Genomic DNA, 15,351 nt, shown 5'->3' on the forward strand with positions numbered 1-15,351 from the left:
TAAAAAGAACCGACTTTAGTATTTTTTGTTGGTTACTTTTTTTAGCATTTTGGTTAATTTTTTAATCAAACTTGGTTAAAAATATTTTGAGGTTGTGACAACGCTGAAGTCTTGCACAATTGTATCAAGGCGAATTTATACAAGGTGGAGTCAGTCAAACAGCTGATCATTTTTTTTCGCTTTTTGGTTCTTTAAATATCTACATATTCTAAGCTTATTAACAAAATATTTATTGTTTATATAAATAAGTAAAGCCCTCACTATTAAATTATCTACACAATATTAAGTTTAAATACTTATTTGTTTAATTTTTCATTTTGTTTTTTTGACATTTGTTAAGACCAATCGTTGTTTTTGTAGAACTGACATCACCTTGTAAATAAAAATAAACGAAACGCACTAAAATACATGTACATACAAATTATGCATGCGTGTGTTTGATTTGTAATTCTTAGTCATTTCATCTAATTCCACACTGTATAATGTTTCACAATTTCCCGTCAAATTGGGCTTTAAAAATCGCCAGAAATCGCTAAATAAAATTTTTACAAAACCGTCAGAAACCCGTCAAATAAATAATTTAAAAAATTTTAATTTACGTTAAATAAAAATAGCTGGTAAAATAAAATCGTATATATAAATAGGCCACAAGTTTTTTTGTGGTACACTTTTAAGTATGTTATTGTCCACCAATATCGATGAAATATATATGGTTTAAAAGATTATTTTCTCTAGATGTGCACAATATAATTTTTTTTAAAAATTATTTCCATAAAAGTGTTAAAAAGCGTTCTAAATTAGCTTGAAAAACAACAACAACATGTTTATGCACATCTAAATACACGTGTATTTGTACACAAACTTGAAAAAATATTTTTGCGTATACTCAAAGTAACTGTATAATTTCGTTATTAGTGGTCGAATTTTGACCAACAGGCGATCCTATTGGAAATAATTACACATATGTATTTTTTATTGAATTGTTTTTTCAATTATTTTTAATCATTTAGAAACAAAATTAGGTATTTTCAAAAATATAGTGCCAGTCTTCAACTTTTTGTGTATAAGTAGCCATTGTATCTAATTCTCTTAGAACAGAACAGAAATTCATAATCAAAACAACATTTATTCTCAAGTTTGAGACCGTATCTGTAATTAAAATTGAATTAGTTTACAAAAATCTATTAAATCAATATTCAAAAATTTTATTGAATTAAAATAAGAAACCACAAAATTTAATAAATTGCATTTTAAAACTTTTTAAAGAAATTATGTAATTGATTTAATTTTTCCATTTTCCTTTAATTATTGGAAAGATTTAGAAATATATATATTTTTTTAAATTAAAAATTAAGTTTTTGAGAATTCTTAAAATATTTGAATAAAACATGTATATAAATTTAAATGTTTGCGTTAAAAGTAAATTTACTATCATACTATTCAACCTTGGAAAACGCTAAAAAACTCCAGATTTCACGCTAACCGCTAAAAGGCATTTTTTCCCGCAATTGGCATTGCAAAAACGTCAGATTTGACGGGAAAAACGTCAAATTGGCAACAATGGTGCTATTTACGTATGATAGAGTTGTGCATTAAACACATTGAAGGCAGCAGGCTTCCGACTTCAATCTGTCAAAAATAGAATACACACGTTTATATGAAGACGATTATTTTGACGACAGCACAACTTCACGACGCGTCGTCGCGACGAAACGACTTCGTTTGCTGCTGCTGCCCAATTAGTCTAATATTTTTGTCAACTTCAAAACAGAAATAGTGTTGCTAATATAATAAAAAATGTAAATCAAATTAGCGCTTAAAAAAAATATATTTTTTTTACTTAATTAAGAGAAGTTTCTGATAACCATATTGAAATAAATTAATAACAGGTACATAAATTATTACCACATATGTACTCTAAATAATTGTTTAAATCTTAGTTACTTTGGAATTTTGTACGGTTATTTTTTATTAAAGTAAAAAATTAAAGTGACACCACTGAATCATAAATCCAGCTGTTTACTTTGAAGCTGTCGTCTTTAAAAGAATTCAACGGCTGCCGCACGACTGCAACTTCAGCCAGCAGCATTTTTGTTCGTGAAGTCGTGAAGCCTGCTGTCAAGGCGAATTTATACAAGGTGGAGTCAGTCAATCAGCTGATTACTCTTTTTTCTCTTGTTTGGTTCTAACTCCTGTCAAAGCTTGTTTTTATACTTCAATATCTACATATTCTAAGCTAATTAACAAAATATTTATATTTTGCATAAATAAGTAAAGCCCTCACTATTCAATTATCTACACTATATTTAGTTTTAATACATATTTGTTTAATTTTTAATTTCTGTTTTTTGACATTTGTTAAGACCATTTGTTGTTTTTGTAGAACTACCACCACCTTGTATAAATTCGCCTTACCTACTGTCTTCAATGTGTTTAATGCATTGCTCATATGAGAACTCATTATAAACAACTCTCTATTTTGTTAGTGAACACGATTTACAAAGAAACAAAATAGAATTGGCAGTCGTAATTCAGCTCTGGGTGGAGAAAGAGCTCGCGCGTCATTGTCATTATCGCTTAAGGGCAATCAGGCCGTCCCTTTTCACTGCCTTCGAGAGTTTTGCGGCTCACTCTCGCATTGGATAATGTTTGGCGTCGTCTAACTGTACCGCGTTACAGTTTCTCGAAGTTTGCATTGTCCACATGCAATCGTTTTTGGTTTTCATAATAGAGTTGTGTAGCTCATGAATGAGCTATTCACTCAACTGAGCGAAGTGAATCATTCATCATACTGAGCGTTTTCAGCTCAGCACTGAGCGTTTTCAACTGAGCGGTTTTGTTTTATGCTAATGTTTCTTTCAGTACTCATGAAAGAGCTGCACAAGCACATTCATTTGTCATCTTCAATGTTTCACTTTACTCGTCAATTCTGTAACATTCTTTCGCTCACTGACATTGAAAAGTAAGTGAGTATTGTGTCCTACAAAAATAAAACGATCATTCGAATGTAGGTTTGTTATGTATGTATATGATCGTATGCTGCCGCGTATATATTTTTGTTTCAAGAATTATTAGAGTTATTCAAATTGTTTTTGTTTTCATGAAGGAATTTTTATATGTGTGCTATTGAATGAATGTGAATTTATTTATGATATGGTGATGTAGAATGAAATAAAGAAAGAGTATTGCTACAGTTTTTAAGTAAATTTCATAAAATAATAATGAAAAAGGGAAATACATAATTGTTATTGTTAAAATAATAATTGTAATTGAAAGTATGTAATTAGTAAAAAAATAGTATTTCAAAAATACATTAGTGGGATTATATCTAACAAAACACATAATTAAAAAAATACAAAGTACTGACATTCTTAATTAAATTAGCAATATTATTTCAATCACTTTTTTTAGAAAACATATATCTTATGCACTTTTTTACTATACTTACTTCTACATCAATAGAACATTTGTCAGCTGCCATGAGCGACCTATCGTGGGTTTTTCGCTGTTTTTTGGAATGACAGTTTTACGTTATTTTTTATTTCGTAAAACAATAAAATCTTATTCCTTAAATTCAGAAATTCTATTTATATATTGTTATATCATAAAATAATTAAGTTAATGTTGAAAATATTTTTATACAAATTGTATCACAAAACTATTTTTCTTTCGTATTTTTAGTAGAAATTTTGTTGATCATATATATATAAGTTGTAAAAGTCAGGTAAAAAATATATATTTTGCCAATTGATAACTAACATTATGTAAAGGGGAAAACACCCAAAAAATTGCAACAATATTCATTTTGGTTTAGTTATTGTCACATTTTTATTTTGGATCATAATTATCAGATCATCAAAATATTTTTCCTTTTTGAAATTCCAGTTAATATCTTGAGTTTTTTGGTAATTTTATTATTTTGTGGTAAAAGAATACCTTATAGTTAGTGAATGTTAGCATCGGAAATTTCAAATAATAAAAAATGGACTCTTTTTTCCGCAAAAATATTAGTTTAAATAAAATACAATTTGATTTTTTAAAATTTTAATCAATTATTTCACGCATAAATCTCTAATAGGGGGGCCAGACGGCATGTATTGCTTGTGTATTGGGACATGTATTCGATACATATGGAATTCCATGTGTATGTCAAAATTCACGTTATACATACGATTCATAATTTCCATGTTCAAACGTACATATGTAATTGCATGTGACATAACCTCTATTAGTTTATATGTTTGTTGTTTTTAACAATATATTTATTTAAAACATTTTTAAATCACAATAAATATATTTAATGCGATGAAACTTATTTTGTTATGATTTTTCTTTACTCTTTACTCTTTTCTGTTTTGTTTTTTTTTTATTTTGCATTCACACAGTGTTGTATTTCAAAATACAACACTGTTATACACACGAAAATAGAACATGCTCTAATTGCCAAAAATGTCATGAGTAATACACATATGGAAAAATGTCCCAATACATGGCACAAAACACAAGCAATACATGCCGTCTGACCCCCCTTTAATTGTCAAAAGACTGTGTTTTTACAACTAACAGAAATAATTGATTTAATTCACTACAAGCAATTCTCAAAATGAAATGGTCATTATACAACATACTGACCTAATGAGCTAAAAGAGCGACCTAGTTCATTTGAGTGAGCTGAGCTGAAAAGAGCGGTCACTTCACTGAGCTAATAAACCCAACTCTGTTTCATAACCTAACTTTTTAATAAATGATTTAAAGTTCCAGCTTGCTTTATGAAGATATAGGTCGACTGGGAACTAAAATCAACGTGGGATAACCTGGCAATTTGAGAGTTTTCAACTCCGCCAACCAAATTTAAATTTCAAAAAAAAAAAAATAGAATTGGTGAATATACAGATCTACATACATACATACCTTTGTTTTCTTTTTATTACGTTATTATATATATACATATGTACATGATTTCATGAAACACTAACAAAATACAAAATAGTTTATTTTGTTTTTTGCTTATATCTCCGCCATTTGTGGACCGATTTTAAATAGCAACCGAGCAGGAAGAATTCTGGAGATTTTGATGTATCAATCATGTTTGTAAGTTATTTAGGGGATTTGGAAAGTTGATTTCAACATGCAGATGGACAGACGGACATGTCTATATCGACTCAGCTATCTATAACGATCCAGAATATATATACTTTATGGGGTCGCAAATGAAAAATGTAGAAATTACAAACGGAATAACAAACTTATATATACCCTTGCCACTCATGGTGAGGGGTATAAAAATTACCATATTTAGAGAAAAAATAAAAGCTATTTTTTTTTTTAAATATATCCGTATTTACATGTGTATGAGTTTTTGTCTTCGTACGATACCGTTAACCTATTCGCAGGTATGGCCAAAAAAAATATTTTTTAACGGCTGTTTCGAATCTTTATTTTCAAATTTTTAAAAATGTTGTTAAACAAATTTCAGAATTTTTTGATCACATTGGGATTTATTGAGATCATAATAGGGAATAAAAATGTGAACAAATTATGTCATACCTTTTACACTTTTTCCGTACCTGCGATTTAAATTTTGCGATTTTCAAGAAAAACTAATTTTTTGTCCATATTTTTTCAAATGAGCCGAGTTGCCTTTTTGTTATAAATTTTAAGTAAAACCTATTCATAATAGTATAGTCCTGGTAATTTTAAATATGATCTGAAAGTTTTACTAAAATCGGAAAACGTTAACCTTTAAATCGTGATTTTTTGCACGGAAAGCGTTTTTTAATCAATACCATGTATACATACATCTCTACTATAGGTAACGTCGTGGCACTGACCTCATTCCAGTGAATATTAAATTGCATTTTTTTTGCTGACCAATTTGGAGGAACTTGATTTTCTCTGAAATGGGTCTTCCGATTTTTGGCACGGAAAGCGTTTTTTAATCTATACCATGTATACTTTCATTTGCACTATAGGTAACCCCGTGGCACTGACCACGTTTCATGGGATATTAAATTCAATTTTTTTTGAGACCAATTTGGAGGAACTTAATTTTCTCTGAAATGGGTCTTCCGATTTTTTGCACGGACCACGTTCCATGGAATATTAAATTCCATTTTTTTCTGACCAATTTGGAGAAACTTAATTTTCTCTGAAATGAGTCTTCCGATTTTTTGCACGGAAGGCTTTTCTTAATCTATAGTATGTACACTACCAACTCCCATATAGCTGTTCCCGTGGCACTAACCACGTTCCATGGAATATTAAATTCCATTTTTTTTCTGACCAATTTGGAGGAACTTAATTTTATCTGAAACGGGTCTTCCGATTTTTTGCACGGAAAACGTTTTTTAATCTATACCATATATACTTTCATCTCTAATATAGGTAACCTCGTGGCACTGACCACATTAATATTAAATACCATTTTTTTCTGACCAATTTGGAGGAACTTAAAAACACTTGTCAAAATGTCAAAACGAATCCCAAAATTCCTAAAAATTTAAGCGAAAATCCCAAAAATGATATTTTTTACAATTTTAACCACATTTCCTACGGGGCTGGGAAACTACTGTGGCGGTAAATAGGGAACAAAGCAAGGTTTCCGAAACTGCTTTCCGTTTCTTGATCCCAGCTTTGGGATTTTAGAACATTTTTATGAAATTTTGATAAAAAATAGGCCAAAATCCGAAGGACGTAGGGGCAACATGTTCGAAAAATAGGACATGTTTTTTATACCGAAATGTTCTCTGTAAAGCTACCTTACAGAAAAACATAAAATTGGTATATGTTCTTAAAGAAAGTTTTTTTTTAATAAAAAAAAGTGTTAAGTCACCTTTTCGTCCAAAAAACAGCAAAAATCTACTATTTTTTGAATTCTTAAATTGAAAATCGTTTATTTTTGGATCTATAATCGATATTACTCTGAAATCTTTTGTATATTACTGATAATTTAGTTGTGTAACTAAAAAACAAAATTCGAGCCCGTTCGGTACAAAAGTACGACCTATATTTTTAAAAAAGCGGACCAAGGTATGGCAAAATTTTAAAATTTCAATTTTTAAATGCCTATAACTCGGAAATTATAATAGGCGAGCGCTTTATAAACATATATAACTCTTTGAAATCGAACGGGAAACAAAAAAATGGCACGTATTTAAAAATTTTACATGTCGAAGGTACCCTACTTTGAGCCCCAAAAGCGCCGCCCCTGTGGCATTTGTATTTTAATAATTTAAATTCGAATACTCTATGGCTACGCCCGCGTCAAATTTTATCCTTATCGGATCTGTTATTTAGAAATACCAGATTTATTTCCAAAAAAATTTGATTCTGCCCAACTGTGCATTGGGTGTGTTTACTGATATGTTGTTATACACTTAGCAATAACAGCAACTAATAGCATCAATTGCAGAAATGTCAATTGAGCTATAGCACAACCAAATAAATGTGTATTGTTGCTAGAAAAGTTTGCCAGCACAACAAAATAAAACAAATGACGTGCAATATTAGCACGACAAAAAACTTTGTGTGCTACTAAAGCACGAACATATATTTTGGTGGATATGCAATGTGAAAATTGCAGACTAGCATTGCAATTTTAATAGTAATACGAACGAACAGTATGAATATTTATATTAGTTGATTGTGATGAAATGAGATAATTTCATATTTATTGCATAGTCAAAAACAATAAAAGTAACAGCGAAATCTAAAGAAAAAAAGCAAATTGTGGTGGAAAAATGGAAAAAATAAAATTAATATCATATTTAGAATATTTTGGTACTAATTTTATTGATAACTGTTCAATAATTGAAAAATTTTTTACCATATCTTGTAACTTAAACATTTTTTAATTTTTGCCGAACTTTTCCAAAGTCCACTCTTAAGTAAAGACGACTTTATTTCTCTTAAAATATACTTTATTTCTGACTATGATTATGGACCCATGTGTTTAACTTTTTTTTAATTAAATATTTTTTAATATTTTAAAAATATTTTTTTCCTGTTTCAAGCCTTTTTGATATTTTTTTTATTTTACACAATTATATTTACTGAATGTAAATCTTTAAATTCTTTTAAAATGTACTTTATTTTGTCTAACCTCTACATGAAATACCAGACTTAAATATATCTTTTCAAATAGTGGCATAGATTTTCAAATATTACACTTTTGCTGTGTTTTGGTGAACATTTTTCATTTCACTTATCTTATTTGCGTTACTGGCTACAGCAATAAAACTATTTTATCATTTTTATAAAATAAATGTTTAATAAATAAAACGAATTGAAATATCATTATCTCATGTAGATACAGTTTTATACAGATGTCTGTATGCATACGAAATTGGTAGTTTTAATTAGAGTATTTTTAATGAAATCTAAACGAATAGCAAAGGTTGATCATAGCTAAATATTAAAAATATACATTCTTGTTTAGAATTTTCGGAATAAAACATTTTATTTATCCTCAATAAAGCTAAAAAGAAACATCCATCAGAATTATTATACTAAAAAGAGTCATATGTTTACGTAGACCAGTTTAATGGTAAAAAATTTCATATTCTATGCTGTTTACCCAAAATTTAGAAGAACAAAAAGTACTAAAAACGGGAAATATTAGAAATGATAAAGTCAATTTTAATAAAAATTAGCTTTCTCTAATAACACTTTATGGTACTTTCAACATTTTTATGTTAGCACAGTGCTGCCAACATCAACTGTTAGAGCTGCTAACATTAGGGCAATTCATGAAACTTCTAGAAGATGAGATTGTATATACATATACACAGAAAATAATATTGTATTACTGTGTGAAAAACCATTATTTGATGCACAATAAAATAAGTAAGCAGTGCACACACATTACAAGTTGTAATGTGTGTGCACTGCTTAGTTATTTTATTGTGCATCAAATAATGGTTTTTCACACAGTAATACAATATTATTTTCTGTGTATATGTATATACAATCTCATCTTCTAGAAGTTTCATGAATTGCCCTAATGTTAGCAGCTGTAATAGTTGATGTTGGCAGCACTGTGCCAACATAAAAATGTTGAAAGTACCATAAAGTGTTATTAGAGAAAGCTAATTTTTATTAAAATTGACTTTATCATTTCTAATATTTCCCGTTTTTAGTACTTTTTGTTCTTCTAAATTTTGGGTAAACAGCATAGAATATGAAATTTTTTACCATTAAACTGGTCTACGTAAACATATGACTCTTTTTAGTATAATAATTCTGATGGATGTTTCTTTTTAGCTTTATTGAGGATAAATAAAATGTTTTATTCCGAAAATTCTAAACAAGAATGTATATTTTTAATATTTAGCTAGGATCAACCTTTGCTATTCGTTTAGATTTCATTAAAAATACTCTAATTAAAACTACCAATTTCGTATGCATACAGACATCTGTATAAAACTGTATCTACATGAGATAATGATATTTCAATTCGTTTTATTTATTAAACATTTATTTTATAAAAATGATAAAATAGTTTTATTGCTGTAGCCAGTAACGCAAATAAGATAAGTGAAATGAAAAATGTTCACCAAAACACAGCAAAAGTGTAATATTTGAAAATCTATGCCACTATTTGAAAAGATATATTTAAGTCTGGTATTTCATGTAGAGGTTAGACAAAATAAAGTACATTTTAAAAGAATTTAAAGATTTACATTCAGTAAATATAATTGTGTAAAATAAAAAAAATATCAAAAAGGCTTGAAACAGGAAAAAAATATTTTTAAAATATTAAAAAATATTTAATTAAAAAAAAGTTAAACACATGGGTCCATAATCATAGTCAGAAATAAAGTATATTTTAAGAGAAATAAAGTCGTCTTTACTTAAGAGTGGACTTTGGAAAAGTTCGGCAAAAATTAAAAAATGTTTAAGTTACAAGATATGGTAAAAAATTTTTCAATTATTGAACAGTTATCAATTTTTATTTTTTTGTGTAAATAAAAATTCTATAAATAACTCTACTAACAAAAGAACTTATTTCTGGCCAAAATATAAAGGATTACTTTTGGGACATCGCGAACAAAAATAATGACTTCTTACAGTAGAAAAAAAAGTAGTTGAATCGTCAAATTTCCCTTATTTTTCGGCTTATTTGTAAGAAAAGTTTTTGCTGGGATATACAACAACAAATTCTAACCAACCAGCCAAACTAGCCAGTCGTACTATTCAGTCGAGCTAGCAGTTTTTGTTACGCTGCGTAGTACGAAAAACAAAACTCGAAACTGACAATGCGTAAGCAGCACGCACAGAAAACTGAAACATGGCGGCTGTTGATTCGTTTGGTTGCTGGAAAAAACAAAATCGATTGCTGCTTGCTGTAGTAAACTTACTGCTGTAGTAACTTACTACAGCAAGCAGCAATCGATTTTGTTTTTTCCAGCAACCAAACGAATCAACAGCCGCCATGTTTCAGTTTTCTGTGCGTGCTGCTTACGCATTGTCAGTTTCGAGTTTTGTTTTTCGTACTACGCAGCGTAACAAAAACTGCTAGCTCGACTGAATAGTACGACTGGCTAGTTTGGCTGGTTGGTTAGAATTTGTTGTTGTATATCCCAGCAAAAACTTTTCTTACAAATAAGCCGAAAAATAAGGGAAATTTGACGATTCAACTACTTTTTTTTCTACTGTAAGAAGTCATTATTTTTGTTCGCGATGTCCCAAAAGTAATCCTTTATATTTTGGCCAGAAATAAGTTCTTTTGTTAGTAGAGTTATTTATAGAATTTTTATTTACACAAAAAAATAAAAATAAAAAAAAATATGTCGCAGACCCGATTCGAACCTGCAACCTTCTGTTTGGTAGTCTGCCGTTGTGCTCACTACACCACTGCTTAGTTATTTCATTGTGCATCAAATAATGGTTTTCACACAGTAATGCAATATTCTTTTCTGTTTTTCTAAAAATAAACATGTAATAAAAAAAATGGGCAAATTGAAAAAAAGTAACAGTTTTTTGTTTTGTTTGTTTATTTTGTTTTTTTAGACTTTACTACTTAAAAAGTAAGTTATTAAAAAAGACATTATTAAAAAGACATTGTAGCATTTGTAAGCGAAGTTTTTGCTGGGATAATTTGGTGAAGCTAAGTTGTATCGTATGGTTTTTGTCCTAGCAAAAACTTTACTTACAAATAAGCCGAAAAATAAGGGGAATTTGACGATTCGACTTCTTACTTTTCTACTGTAATAAGTCATTATTTTTGTTCGCGATGTCCCAAAAGTAATCCTTTATATTTTGGCCGGAATTAAGTTGTTTTGTTAGTAGAGTTATTTATAGAATTTTGTATTGCGAACAAGAGTCGAACCACCAACCATCCGTTTGCTAGTCTGTTGTTGTACTCACTACACCACTGCTTAGTTATTTCATTGTGCGTCAAATAATATTCTTTTGTTTTTCTAAAAATAAATATGCAATAAAAAAAATGGGCAAATTGAAAAAAGTAACAGTTTTTTTGTTTTGTTTGTTTTTTTAGACTTTACTACTTAAAAAGTAAGTTATTAAAAAAGACATTATTAAAAAGACATTGTAGCTTTTTAAGCGAAGTTTTTGCTGGGGTGTTTACATTTCACAGAGAAACTTTAAGTGTTGTTATTGTTAATAGAGATAAATGCAAAATTCTTATTTTTTCAGGAAAAAATTTAAATATAAAAAAGGCGTAACTCGATTTTTTTGTTACTTTACTGGAGAAGGAAAAAACTTAATAAAATCCATAAAATTTTAGACAGAAGAAAAGTTTTAATGCAATTTTGAATAAGAAGAGACTTCACATTTTATTTCTCATTTAAAATGTATTTATTTTTATTTCAATGAAGTTATTTAATATACCATTTTTACATTGATATTTTTGAAAAAAAATACACATTTTCCCCTCCAAGAAGAAGACATTGCGGCATTATATTTTTATATTTGCTGTTGTAATGTGTGTGCACAGTCAACTGTTTTCAGTAAGCAAATTGTTGAAATTGAAGACTTAAACTTTTTTCAGTTCAGTCGTTACATGAGACTATTTATTTTGGTGCTGAATATTAAACCCTGTGTATTTGTATAAAAACTGGAGTGACTATTTAAACTGCCGTTGTGTAAATTTTAATAAATAAAGAGTTGTTTCAATTTTACACTTTTTACCTTTTAAAAACGTTGGTTTTAATGGGTAAAAACGTAACAATATATATTTGTCAAAATTTTGTGTAGAGTTTATATTTGCAGATATGATACTAATGTAATTCACGTCACCACAATATATTGTGATTGTGTGTGTTTTTGCTTTTACACAGGAGTATAGAATGGTGTTGTATTTTTTTCCTTCTTGATGGACTTGGGTTGTTTTGAGTGTTATACTTCTTGAATTTTTTTCTTATTTGAACTCAATATTTTGTATTATACAATGAGTTTTGTTTGGTATAATTTGAGACTTGTAGTCACATATTCTGTTTATTATTTTTTTTCTCTCTCAACCATATTTTACTGAACCTAATTGTATTTTTGAATTTATCATTTAATATATAGTATGTATTCTCACAATTTTTTGAGGTTTTGCTTTTTGTAGTTTAAATGTCTTTATCAGTCCATTAATTTTAATTTAATTTTATTATTATTTTATGTATAATAAAATTGTGAGTAGTTTAATTGGAACCGATTATGATCTATTGGCTAGGATTCTGTAACTGAATGAATAAAATAAAATATAGACTGACGATGCGACATATATGTAGATTGTATAAAAAATCTACAAAATTAAAATTTTTTTGTATTGTTTTAAGTCAAAAAGTGCAAAAAATTATAAAAATAAAAAGTTATATTGACAATTAAATGTCAAATAACTTCATATACATTTTAAAGAAATTTTGAAATATTGTAATGGAATTTATTTTTTTATAATTTCAGATAACGCATCTAGACTAATACGTCCCAGCACTGATATTAATAGTTTGGAGATAGAAGATAATAAAATCTATAAAAATGCTCTAACAGAACATAGACATTTTAAAGATTATGGTAAGTGTTATTGACTATGAAATATTTTTTTGGCTTAGAAATTACATTTGTGAGCAAAAATTGCAAAGCTGTAATCTGATCTTACTTATTAGCATCATTACATTTAATTTTCTTTGAAAGGTGTTTGTTACAATGACAAAACACATGTAAAAATGTCACTGTTAATGACCGAATTCATTTAATTATAAATAAATTCGAAAAAAGTATATAGATTTTTATGATCGATATCTCATTTTCTTCCTATTACATGTGTCTTTGCGATAAAGCAATAAATCTCAACAATTTCTGCCGTTTTCGATTTTTCAGGATTTTTTTTAAAACAAACAAATTGCTATTTTCACGTAATAAATATGTTTTTTGTTTCAATTTGTTATTATAACTCCGAAACTACTGAACCGATTAAAACGCAATACATATGTGAAAATTTGTACATACCTTGGAGAAAATGTTTTCAACTCCTCAATTTTATGTATATTGTTACGTTTTAACCTTTTTAAAACGCTGGTTTATTTCCTTTAAATAAACCGGATACTTTTGATTGCAAATAAAAGCCGTTTAGTAGTTTAAAAATTGTAACAACACTTTATTTATTCAAAATGTACAACAACCACAGAATTAAATAGCCACTCAATGTTTTTTATACACGTTTATAAATTCCCAGAAATACAGACACAATTAATAATGTACACGAATTTACTTGAAAAACACAACACACTTTAAGGCACTTAGTTGATGTTTATTCGAAAAGCGTCTCTGATAAACTGACTAACGACTGCAACCTCTGCCACTATTTATAACACTGCCATCTGCACTCTAACTGCTCTTTAACTGTCAAAGTTCGAATATTCTAGATCATACGCCATCTGTGGTGTACTTTCTACAATGTTCTTTAACTGAATATTCGAATTCAAACAGCGTTGCCAACTTACGATCAATGGTCAACTGAAAGCTTTTATTTAATAATGCCCACAGATATGTTACAGTTTGCTATTACAGCACTGTTATTTGAAAGCATTATGCTACTTTTAAATCAGCCCTTAAAATCGTTATATTTGAATTCAAGTACAATTTCGTAACACTGTTCGTCCCGAATAGGCATAGATTCACTTCTCCTATAGGCGGCTAGTCGTTCTAGATGTACGACCTTCATTTTAGATCTCGGGCTCTTTTCTTTTTGTATTCTGTACACCACGTTGTTTAATTTCTTAATCACCTTGTATGGTCCATCCCAATGGGTTTGTAGTTTGGGAGACAGTCCTTTCTTGCGTTGTGGGTTATACAGCAGTACAAGTTGGCCTTCATTAAATCCCTCAGAATTCGCTGCTCGATCGTAGCTGGCTTTCATTTTGTCACTGGTCATTTTTATTCGTCTGAATACGAATTCGTGAAGTTCGTTTAGGTCATCTTGCTCTTAGGAAGTGTTTTCATTATTTGATGAGGGCTTAATACCGAATTCTAAATCACCAGGCAACTTGAGTTCTGTCCCGAAGACAATTTTTGCAGGTGTTTGAGAGGTCGAGTCATGAACAGCTGACCTGTATGCCAATAGAAATTTTGGTATGTGTTCATCCCAGTCCTTCTGGTGTGCACTGACCACTTTTCTTAAATATTCGTCCAGGGTGCGATTGAATCTTTCGACCATGCCATCAGATTGAGGATGCAGTGGCGTTGTTCTGGTTTTTCTTATTCCGTATAAGTCGCACATTTCCTTGAATACGGCGGATTCAAAATTTCTACCCTGATCCGAGTGCAACTCCAGTGGAACACCATAGCGACACACCCAGTTGTTCACAAATACGCTTATAACCGTTTTAGCTTCCTGATTGGGTATTGCATATACCTCTGGCCATTTGCTGAAATAATCCATAACCACTAGAACGTAACGGTTTCCAGCATCACTGACAGGGAAAGGGCCTGCTACATCCATCGCAATCCGCTCGAATGGCGCACCTGAGTTATACTGCTGAAGTTGTCCACGACTTCTTCTTACTGGGCCCTTCGCTGCTATGCATTGTGGACAATTGGCTACCCAATCGGCTACTGCTTGCTGACAACCCACCGAATAAAAACGTTGTTTTAGCTTCTCTAAGGTTTTTGTCACACCAAGATGACCACCACTGGTACCGTCATGAAACTCTTTCATTACTTCGTTTATTTTAGAGGATGGTACCACAATTAGATTTGTCACTGTTTTACCGTCAGCACTTTCCCATATGCGGTATAAGCAGCCATTTAACAATTGTAGACTATTCCATAGGGCCCAATATGATTTCATCAGTGGACTTTCGGCCGATATTTCATTGCGGGCTGGCCTTCTGCCTTCTTCTTTTG

General features: G+C 29.7%; 1 protein-coding gene across 1 annotated transcript in view; it reads left to right on the plus strand.

The window, feature by feature from the left end:
- LOC135954406 (uncharacterized) overlaps positions 1-15,351 on the plus strand; it is a 157,103-nt gene that overhangs the window by 90,371 nt on the left and 51,381 nt on the right. The window contains exon 4 of the mRNA XM_065504572.1: positions 12,910-13,020. Within this exon, the coding sequence (XP_065360644.1) occupies positions 12,910-13,020 (111 nt within the window). The remainder of the gene's footprint in view (positions 1-12,909; positions 13,021-15,351) is intronic.

This window comes from Calliphora vicina, chromosome 3 (assembly GCF_958450345.1).
Source record: "Calliphora vicina chromosome 3, idCalVici1.1, whole genome shotgun sequence".
Lineage (NCBI taxonomy): Eukaryota > Metazoa > Arthropoda > Insecta > Diptera > Calliphoridae > Calliphora > Calliphora vicina.